We start from the raw sequence: 12,013 nt of genomic DNA on the forward strand, positions 1-12,013 counted from the left end.
TGAAACACAAAAAAGCCTAAAGGACTGCCACAGATAGGAGGAAACTAAGGAATCACAGTAGCTAGAGGCAATGTTGGCTCCTGGATTGGATTCTGAACCAACAGAAATTTGTTTTGTTCTTAAGGACAGTAGTGATGCAAGTGGCAAATCTGAGTAAGTTCTGTAGACACTCAGGGGAAGGAGTGAGGGCAGATATGAGAAGGATGACATAAGTATAAAAAGAAACAAACAATCAAGGCAAAAGAAGGAACAAAGAGTTCTAGTTTTATTGTTTCCCATTAGGCTGGGTTTGCCACAAGGTAAGCAGAAGAAGGACGTTGGGTCTGTGCTCTGGGTTCCCAGGGCAGCCACACATTTGGGCGAGAAGGTGAGTGAATGGGTTTGGGGAAGTTCTGGCTTCCGGACACCAGGACACAGCGATCCTCTGGGCCAGAGGTCAGACCCCTCAGCCACATGGGTAGGCCCAGCAGGAGGAGCAGGAGCAGGAGGAAGGATTTGGCATTGGCTGCCCCCAAATATGCTTTTCTTGGCTCAGAATCCACTTCAGCAGCAGCCTCCAGATGACTGACTGCTCCCTCCACAGCAGTTAGAGCCCCCCAAGGGCTGGCTGCAGCAGTCAGAGTTCTGGTGCCTGTGGCGGTGGGACCTGCGTCTCCTGTGGTGGCTTAGACAGCAGCCACCACCCCCAGAGCTACAGCAGCCACCACCCCCGGAGCTACAACAGCCCCCGCCCCCAGAGCTGGAGCCACAGCAGCCCCCAGAGCTGACACTGCAGCAGGAAGAGACTGGAGGACACTTGGGGGGGCACTTGGGGGGGCATTTGGGAGGGGGCTGGCACTGCTGCTGGTTCTTCTGGCAGGACATCTCGGCAGGCGGGGACAGGAGCTGAGGGAGAGTCACACAGTCAGACCCAGGACACAGAGACCCCCTGCCTCACCACCTCCTATTCTTAGTACATTTCTAGAGCCTTTATTTAATGAACTATTTAATGTAGTCCTTAATAATTCAACACAGAAAATCTCATTATTTCTAATAGTTGTCCAAATGCTCTCATATCATCTCCTTGAACCTAATTTTTTAACAAAGTGTTTTAACCTATTATATAAGTAGAGAACTGAGGCAAAGATGTTAAGTTCTCAGAGTCAAACATGTAGTATTTAGGGGAGATATTCTACTGACATAAACCACAATAATCATTGAAACAATTAATCTAGGTAGCAGTTTATAAATGAATTCATTTTTAGGGGAAACAGTCATTCCCTCTTGGAGAATATTCTAAATATTCTTGTCCTGTATGGACATAGAAGTTTACAAATGCACAGAATGTTGGAGATTGGCTGGGAGAACTGGCTGAGGGTAACTATGGTTACTCTAAGCTGGGACTGCACCAGGCCCTGACTGAGTCTGCTTCTCTGGCATCTTGTGGACACTCGTCTCAAAGTTACACCTCAGCACCAAGATTTGAGTTGTTCCTACTCAACTCTGCAGCCCCGTTAGTCTGAGCACTTAAAGTAAGTCAGTCAGTTGTGGTTTCCTCTCTGCTGGCTGAGTGTCACTGTTCTTATCTCTACTTTTCCTGGAGGGACAGCTATGCTTTCAAAGAGAAACTTCCCTTTTGGCAACAGTTACAGGTTGGTATGTTGGTCAGTGTTGCAAATTATTCCAACCAGAGACCAATAACTATGGGTCAGTGTGGTTTCTCTAAGAGTGCTGTAACTCTCATGTAGTTCCTCCTGCTCGTGTTCCCAGCCTTGCTCCTTGCCTGTCCCTCAGTGTCTCTGAGACTCCTTCCATGCTGATATGAACCCAGTCTCACAGTCTTCTCACTGCCACCCACCACACTCACACACATGTGCACACACACACCCACACACTCACACACACATGCGCACACACACACACACTCTGTCCTGGAGTCCTCCTAAGGAAGGTGGTTCTGTTGCTTGTCCCAGGGGACACTTACCAGTGCACAGGCAGCACAAGGTCCGTCAGCACCTCAGGAGAGGAGTGTATGGAAGGCCTCAGTCCCCAAGGCCCTTTTATCCTGGCCTTGGGCTCTGCCCCAGCCTGTGAGACAAGATCTGGGCATGAAGGGACTGCCTCCTGCCACCCACATGGTCCTGTGACAGGTGGTGACTGGCAGCTCCTTCCTGCCTCTCCATGGGGCCCAGGGCAGCTGCTTCCAGCTAGGAATAGGGCTGCTTAGAAATGGGGATGGAGTGTGAATCCCTACCATCATCTGCCACTCAGGGTTCTAGCCTCTCATTCTTGGAACCCCTCCCCCCCAGCTCCAGCTTCCTTTCTTTCCTCCCAAATGTTAATTTAATGACTACATCTAACCTGGTTTAAGCCAGGTTTTTAATATATTCCTTCATGTTTTATTCCATATTGGTAATCCTGACACATTACATGTTATACTGTGTGTGGTTTCAACTTTATAAACACCATCACATTTAATGTAACTTGCTCTCTTTAAACATTATTTTTTGTGAATTATTTAAATTGATCTTTGAATTGAAATTGTTCTACAATTGAAACTATAGCTGTCATTTACTCATTTTTACAACCTTATAGTATCTATCTTGGTGAGTACAGCATGATTCTGATATGCTGTCTCTTTTGGAATGGCACTCAGGTTGTTTGCGCTATTTGCCATATAAATATTGCAGCTATAGGGATGTGTGTGTGTGTGTGTGTGTGTGTGTGTGTGTGTGTGTGTGTTTGCATATCTGTTGGGAGAGAGTCTCCAAGTTAAGCATATGTAAGTGGAACTGTTGAATTTTAGATCAGACACATCCTCTGATTTGTTCTTGTTGATTTGTTTCCACTTATGGTTTATAAGAATCACTCTTTCTGTACATTGTTGCTAAACTTAAATGATTGCCATTTGATGCCTGTGAATCCATATGCTCTTGTTTTTTTGATATGTGTTTCCTGCTTAGTAAAGATAACCAGCATCCTTCTATGCTTGTTGGTCCTTTTAGTTTCCTTTTCCATGAATTATCTGTTCTTTTTAAAAAACATTGTTTCTATTTGTCTCTTTTTGTTAGGATCTGTAAGTTCTTCACATATTCTGGTTGCTAATCCTCTATTATTACATGAGTTGTGAACATCTTTCCTCAATAATTTGTTTTCTTGTTTGCTTTTTAAAGGTGTCATTTGATGAGCAGGTGTTTTATTTTTAATATAGCTCTATCTCTGCAACATTAACAATGCTATTTGCACGTTTCATGACTTTAAGAAATCTCAACCATTGATAAGCTCAGAAATCTGTTCTTTTCTGTTTTCTTTAAAAAGTTGTAAAAAACTCATTTTCTCTTAAAAATTAAGGTTTTTCTTTAACTTGGAATGGAATTTTTGTACATTTGATACTTATTTCATTTTTTTTTCCAAATGGATAATCAGTTGTCTATCATAATCAAATATTTTATTTCTCCCCCTAATTTGAAATACCTCCTCAGTCATGGCTGAGTTTCTACATTTGTATAGCTCTGTAATTAGACTGATAATTCTTTTCATTGTCAATTGTTTATCCCAGTGAGACTATCCTGCTGCCTTATTTACTATAGGTGCGTAATCAATTGTGATATCACATAAGTTGTATAACTTTGTTCCCCACCTTAAGATTGTCTTGGTGATTATTAGAGCTTTGCTCTATCGTATAAAATTTAGAGGCACCTTGCCACTTACTACAAATGAAAATAAAGGAAAACAAAATATCTTTAGAATTTTGATAGAAATACCGCTAAGTATATGCATTCCTATATGAAGGATAGTCAATTTTTTTAAAAAATAATTTTCCTTTCCAGCCACCCATGAATATGGTATATCTCTATTTTGGTATTTATTCTGCAATGCCTTTCAGTAAAGTTTCCTCATTTTATCAAAAATATTTTACAATAATATTTTAGACGTTATAATTTTTGCAATTTTATTTTATTTTTTAATATTTATTTATTTTTAAGAGATTTTTTATATTTATATATTTATTATATATTATATATTTATTATATATAATTATAATTATTATAATAAATAATTATAATAATATTTTTAAATATTTTTTATTTTGAGAGTGCTGGAGAGGCAGAGAGAGAGGAAGACACAGAGTCTGAAGCAGGCTTCAGGCTCCAAGCTGTCAGCACAGAGCCCGATGCAGGGCTCTAACTCATGAACTGTGAGATCATGACCTGAGACGAAGTTGGACGCTTAACCAAGTATGCCACCCAGGTGCCCCAATTTTTGCTATTTTAAATAGCAACTTTTATAATTTTGAATTTTTTATTTCTGATAAATTTATACCTAATTTATTCTGTATTCTGATCTTATATCTTGCAACTTTTCTAATTCTTACTATTATTTTAATTTCTTGTAATAATCATTCTTATGCATATGATTTTCTTTATCAAATATTTTTTTTCCTCTTGGGTTACATTATTAGAAGCTCAATTGCTATATAAAAGAGTATGTTCATTTTAGATTTTAATTTGTATATACAACAATTATTTGTTGAATAACAATTCACCAAATTTTCAACTAGATGATTATGATAATTTATATTTCCAACAACACAAGACCTATTTCCGATCACCTTCAGCAATACTGAGTTTTGTGATACATTTTAAGTCTTTTCCAGTTCAGTATAAAGGAATAAATCTAATAGAACTCATCCCTGAAAATTCATCCTTGTTTTGTATGTAATTCTTTGGTTATTTGTATGCAGAAACATAAAGCAATAAATTTCAAAATCTATTGATTTTGTAGATAGTTTTGTAGAATGTTTTGTAGTTTTATGTATTTTCTATAAAATTGTAAGAACTTACTGTTTATTATAAATTTAATTCTGCTACTGGGCTGTGTGTTTTATTTTTCCTAATACGGTTATTTTTTCCATCTTTTTTAAAAATGATGCATTCTGCCATACAGAATATTTTTCTATGTGTGAAATTTGTCAATAATTTTTGCCATGCTTAAAATATTTTACCTGACTACTTATAAAGGAATAATTAGGTAAATAGTCTAGTAGTTTTGGAGTATTGATATTGTTGCTACTATAGAGACTTGAAGTTTCTGGCTTGGGGACACTGAGTCTGAATTCTTACTAGGTCTCAGCATTCTTCCTTCCTATCTCCTGAGACTATGAGAGCCTGACAACATAAGAAACAAAACATATGCTTTCAGAAAACTCATCCTTTGCTAGTGCACATTGTTTATGTTAAAATGATACCCAAGCCCTTGAGATCTAGTGCCCGACTTCAGTGTTACATCATGCTGCTATCTTGTCACCTAAGCCCAAACAGATTGGTTGATATTTTGGGTGTTTCTCTTTGTGGAGTTAGGGCATGGACAAAATAGCTTCCAAGTCTCATCACACTTGGAATGGATGAGCTGGGCTCCTGAATCATGTAATTCAGGATTATGTGAGCCAGTAATCAATATCTTGTCTACACTCACATTGGTTACATTCTTTGAAACAATATTAGCCACACCCAGATAATTCACCAGCAGATTTCTGTAGGGTGATAAGTCTAGGACATAATAATGTGAATATCTCAGAGTGAGAATTCTGATGATAATGGCTTAGGTCACAATCAAAGTAAAGCTAATGCTAGTATTAAATACATTTTTTTTAACGTTTATTTATTTTTGAGACAGAGAGAGACAGAGCATGAACGGGGGAGGGGCAGAGAGAGAGGGAAACACAGAACTGGAAGCAGTCTCCAGGCTCTGAGCCATCAGCCCAGAGCCCGACGTGGGGCTTGAACTCGCGGACCGCGAGATCGTGACCTGAGCTGAAGTCGGACGCCTAACCGACTGAGCCACCCAGGCGCCCCAATAAATACATTTTTAAACTCAGTATTCATTGAATGCATATTAGAGCTGATGAGGGATATAGAAATGTAAGACCCAAGCTGGGGATTCGAGGAGAGTTTATTATAAGTGGATTTGAGAGAAGAAGAAGAAAAATAAAACTCATACAGGGAATCACAGTGAACTGTGAATAGCACAGTTTTACGAGTGCATGGATCATGAAATAAATCATGGAAGTTTAACAGGGAGGATAAATTCAAGGTAGAGAAAATAGCTTAAGAAGAATATTTCTAAACTGGAGATGTAACAAGGGTCCTATTGCACAGGCTTCAACCATCAGCCAGTAGAGATTGGAGCTCATCATGGTCTGAGGCAATTATTCCTGAGGGAGAGGGGTAGAACCCAATGTGGAAAAAAAAAATCAATGAGGAACTGAAACACAAGGAGGAACAGAATGTAGGGGACATATGGCAGGCAAGAGGCAGAACAATTCAGGAAAGGCTGGACATGAGGGGATACCAGATGCTAGAAGGAACATGGCAAGATATACAGATGTGTATGTGTGCACACCCACGTACATATACGTGGTCTCTCATGGTCTCTATAATATCTCTAAGTAGAAGAACACATAGACACACACACACATGCACACACATACCTCAACCACATACTAGTAGGGTTCGTAACACACCAAGTAACCTGGATATTTTCAAATCAACATCCGTTCAGGGTCTAGGAAATTCCAGAATTCTTCACAAGCCTGGAGGGCAGTAGACTCCCTTCATACAGTCTCCCTAGCTCTGATTCTACTTCATCTGATAAGTGGTTTAGTTGTTTAATAACCTTGCACCACCATAGATGGGGGTCTTGCTATCCGACTTACTACCAACCCAGATGTGAACTCTGGCTCTTTTCTTTATCTCCTAAAAATGTGAAAATACCAATATTATTTTGAAAAGCCTGTTTTCATATAACTGAATTGAGGCTCTAAGGGACTAGGAGTGTTGGGAGATGCTTATAAAACAGAAAGAGACAAAAGTTATATGATGTATTAATTACTCTTGTTCTTAAACACACTCCATCTTCCACTCCACTAAGGATGTCTTTCCCCTGGCTGCTTTACACTGGGCAGTGTCCAGTCTTACACAGTCTCACTGTTTCTTCACTGCCATATATGGACTTCAGTTTAGCCTTAGACATGACACCTGGAAAATCTGAATTATTTATCTCACTGGTGGACCAGGTCTTCCCTCTCTCCTTCCTCTATAAAACTTCACTCCTGGTTCACAATGTCTTATTAAAACCTACCAATAAGCTCAACAAAACAGAAGAGGATTGTATTATCTAACCAGATTCATTGTCCTTAGAAAACAACTGTAATTTAAAAAAATGAATGTGTTGACATTTTCTTAGAGAATATAGCATGTTAAAAACTATCAGAAATTTCCCTTGCATTAGCTCACTGACTTTCAGACCCCTCCAACAAGAAAGTTATTTTTATATGATCTCCACTGTAGTTGGACAAAACTGAGAACAAGAGGATGAGGTATTTTTCACAAGGTCATGCAGCTAATAGGTGGCAGAACCAAGATTCTCTCCAGGGTTACACTCCTCAAGCAGGTTCCTGGTTGCTATAGCACACACACACATGCATGGATACACACACACACACACACACACACACACACACACACACACTTACATAAAAGTAATAAAGAGTTGGAGGATTCTATGAAACTTGGATTAAACCAGATTGTCCAGAAACATTGAATTAAGATTTGGGAGGCAAGAAAATAGAATTCAAGCTCCAAAACTGAGCCAGGCTGGTATCCTGCAGGGACAATGGGAGAATCAGGTGGGGGATGATTGCAGTTTTTCTCCCTTGATCCTTTTTCTAAGCAACCCTATTGCTAACTGGGACCAACTGCCAGTCACCACCTGGTCACAGGTGACAGGACAATGTGGGTGGCAGGAGGAGGTCCCCTCATGCCCAGGTCCTGTCTCACAGCTTAGGGGCAGAGCTCAAAGCCAGGATAAAAGGGCCTTGGCCTCAGAGCACCTTCGTATACTCCTCTCCTGAGGTGCTGACAGACTAGTGCTGCTTGCACACGGTAAGTGTCCCCTGGGAGGGAACTTAGACCAGAGCTGCAGGGGCAGGTGAGAAAAGGCCTTGGGGATTGGAGGCCATGTGGAAACAGGGAGAGAAGCCTCAGGAAGACTGAAGGAGGACATGCATGGGGAATTGTGTCTACTGAGTGCTGGATAGAAGAGTGGATGGCAGTGTCTTTGTGTTATACCAAACTGAGCTCTAGCTGGGAGGGCTGTCAGGTCAGAGAGAATGAAAGTGCTGGCCATCAGGCTCCACTAGAATTGCTTTCACAAGAGGATGTCACTTTTGAGAGTAAAATCTTAAATTGTGACTCTTTGCAAAGTTCAGCTGGGAATAGTAGTTCTCAACTGACAGAGAAAGGGCTAATCAGAGGATATTTGGGGCAGTTCTAAAACCTACATACCTATGGATCTGAGATGAAATTGGGGTCTGTTTAAGAAGTCAGACACACCAAGCTGAGACTCACTGTGCCAAGATATAGTGAGAGGCCTTGGGTGTGCTGGAAATGCCAGAACATCAGACTGGAGCTGGGGTGTCCAAGTTTGAATCTCCCACCTCCACAAACATACCATTCTTTAGCTATCTCAGTAAGAAAGTGAGCCAGTGAGACCAGTCAGCCTCCCAGATCATTTCTATCAGCATGTCCAATTCCTTACAGAACAAAACCTTCGATAAAGTTATGATCCTTAATTGCTTTCTTCAAGACAATATTTACATTCTGATCTGGTTTCCAGACTGGACAATTTGAGACTTCTGGTTGACAAGATGGGAGAAATTACCACCTTCACTTATCAGATAATTAATCATAGTAGATTTTCTTCTTACTGGTTTTTGCCTCTGTTTCCTTTTTTTGTGAAATACAGAATAATCCCTGCCTACCTCAAACAGAAATTATGACTCAAGGGAGGTAGTGTGAGAGCATTTGCCTAACCACTAGAAATAATGAAAATTCCAGTGTTGAATTATCAACAACTCCATTTAAAATGTTAAAAATAAAGGCTCTAGGAATGATACTGAGAACAGGAAGGGGTGGGGTGGGGGGCTCTGTGTCCTGGGTCTGACTGTGTGACTCTTCCTCAGCTCCTGACCCCTCCTGCCGAGATGTCCTGCCAGCAAAACCAGCAACAGTGCCAGCCTCCTCCCAAGTGTCCCCCCAAGTGTCCTGCCCCCAAGTGCCCCCCCAAGTGTCCCCCAGTCTCTTCCTGCTGCAATGTCAGTTCTGGGGGCTGCTGTGGCTCCAGCTCTGGGGGCAGGGGCTGTTGTAGCTCTGGGGGTGGTGGCTGCTGTAGCTCTGGGGGTGGTGGCTGCTGTCTGAGCCACCACAGGCGACGCAGGTCCCACCGCCACAGGCACCAGAGCTCTGACTGCTGCAGCCAGCCCTCAGGGGGCTCTGGATGCTGCAGCCAGCCCTCGGGGGGCTCCAGCTGCTGTGGAGGGAGCAGCGGTCAGTCATCTGGAGGCTGCTGCTGACATGGACCCTGCCTGAGCCAAGAAGAGCAGACTTGGAAGCAACGAACTGCTGAGAACGTCATCTTTCTCCTCCTAGGCCTAACTCAGAGTCTGAGAGGTCCCAGAGAAGACTCTGAACTTGCAAAGACAAGATGACTTCTGTGGGGTTTAGAAATCAACTGTCTCCTACTCCCCCATCTTTTGGCCTTGGATTTCATCCCCATGTCAAAGTAACTCATGTTGTACCTTATTCCACAGTGCTCTCTGGCTGATGTAAAACAATAAAATCAGGAATCTGCTCAGCATGTTGTTCTGAAAGGACCATTTCTTTCCTGGATTATCATTGTTCTCCTCCACCCTGTCCTCTGTTGGTAGTGGCCTTGGAACCTCAGGGGCCAGAGGGCAATCTGGCCTAAACTGGGGTAAATGGAGGTGTAGCATGAAAGACAAAGGCTTCCCACTCTGTTTTGTACCATGTTGTCTGGGCTCTGAAGCAGATTGCTGTAACCAAGTCTCTGATTACAAGTCTTTGGGGAAGAATTAAGAGGACAGTGTCCTGAATTCTTAATCATAGAAAATTTCTTATTCCCTTTGTTTCCCAGCAGTTAGGTTACCTTTCTGTAAACATAAATGCTTGAGCTTCTGGTCACTTTCAGGGCCCCAACTCCATGTTGTCCTCCCTCCATGTACTCATTCTGGTGCTCTTGACCTACCCCACCAAAGATCCTTCCTCTCCCACCACACACACACACACACACACACACACACACACATACACAAAAAGAAGAAGAAAAAATCAAATTAATAAAATTAAAAAAGAAAAAAAATAGACATATTTTGAAAATACATGTTTCCTACCCACCACTTCTGTAATACGTTTAGGTCCAGAACATTTGGGAGTAAAAATTGCTCTTGTACTCACCTCCCAGCAAACCTTTCTTCCTCTTCTGGCTCCATTAAATCCTCTACACCTTTTTCCCCCAAACATACCCTTTGTGCCACATTTGTGAGCTTGCCACTTCATTTCTGAGAAGCAGGGGTCTCTACAGAATAATGCACATGCTTCTTAAGTCCTGCATTTAAGACCCAACAGAAAGTGTTTCCAACTTAATTTCCAAGGTTTGCCCTTCATGGTGCTCCAAGAAAACTCATGCTTTTCCCACACTCAACAATTGACTCTTATCTAGAGATAACTCAGACTTGTACATCTTGATGTCTTTTACCTGGGAAGCAGTAGAGTTTACCATCTGTAGCTCAGTATCCAGAACATTTTACATCCTCATTAAATTCTATTCCCCCTTGAAGGCCCACCTCAAATATCATCCTTTTGTAAAGCCTTATCTGGTCACCTAAGCACTTCCTCAAGCAGGTGGATGTTAAACAATCTGACTATAACCATCAGATTGAGCAAACATAGCTTATGGGATGTAATAAAAATAGAAATTTTTAATATTATGCTACTATCTTTAAAATTTTATTCAATGGGATGATCTTCTAATTCCTAAAGACCTAGGAAGGCCTAGTGACTTTAAATCTCTTTCCAAGTAAATGAAATAATTTATTTTGAAGCGCAAACCCAGTCTCAGTTTAGAAATTAAACTATTCAGTGTAAGAAATAGTCACAATGCCAAACTTGGTTTAATGGCACATTTGTCAGTCCTGTGGGCTGGGTGATCACAGCAGGAGAAGGGAGCCTCTCCATTTCCTTCCTGATGTTTGTTGTTTCTTCTAGTCTTCTAAATGCATTTCTGATTGCTGCTTGGACACTGGGGGAAGGGGCACAGTCTACATGGGGTGCAATTTTCTTCTGATATTAGATGCAATTACTTAGCAGATTCCAGTCTCTGACTCCTCCTTTCCTTTATCTGTGATGTGAATGATGCCTCTCCTATGGCAGCAAGGTCACACCTGATTCCAGAATCTTCTCTTAAACAAAGGATGAAATGGCTCAGGACCAGTTGTTCTTTCCACTGTGATGGACATTTGGTCACAGGAAACTGCACTAATGTACATTATTTGACTCACACTTGTAGAGGAACTTGCTTAGGTGACACAGCTGGTTTCATTTCCTTGCCATTTCCTGGGTAAGACTTGGGTCCTACTTCCTATCCCCGAAATCAGGGAGACATCTGGCAGGCTCCTCCCTGGGGAAGAATTAAGAGGACAGTGTCCTGAATTCTTAATCATAGAAAATTTCTTATTTGTTTCCAGCAATTAGGTTACTATATATATATACATATATGCATGTATATATGTATATATATATATATATACACACACACAAAAACACACACACACATATATATACTTATTATATATTTATATGTATTTATTGTATATTTACATATCAAATATTTATTATATATATAATTCTGTGAGATAATTATATATTATTTGTATATCATATATAATACATGATGTATGATGATAATATATATCTGTTCAAAAACTATCTGCAAAGTTCCTCCAAAAGGGGACTCTTTTTTCTTGCTCAGCAAAGAGCTCTATCACTCTGACTTGGCTCTTAGGTGGGACATTTTCAGAATTCTGAGTGGTGTGGAGCATGGACTCTTGTCACACTTTGTGAATGCCCATTTTACCATCTCCACTTAAAGGACACTGACTTTAGGCAATTTTGTTGAT

The 12,013-nt window shown here is 40.9% G+C and overlaps 1 protein-coding gene across 1 annotated transcript; it reads right to left on the minus strand.

Moving 5' to 3' along the window:
* Positions 1 to 543: 543 nt before the first annotated feature.
* Positions 544 to 864, minus strand: LOC122225970 (late cornified envelope protein 1F-like). The gene has a single exon (XM_042948651.1). It carries the CDS (start codon positions 862 to 864, stop codon positions 544 to 546), a length of 321 nt encoding a protein of 106 aa, XP_042804585.1.
* Positions 865 to 12,013: the final 11,149 nt, after the last annotated feature.

The sequence above is a fragment of the Panthera leo genome, chromosome C1 (assembly GCF_018350215.1).
Source record: "Panthera leo isolate Ple1 chromosome C1, P.leo_Ple1_pat1.1, whole genome shotgun sequence".
NCBI classification, from domain to species: Eukaryota; Metazoa; Chordata; class Mammalia; order Carnivora; family Felidae; genus Panthera; species Panthera leo.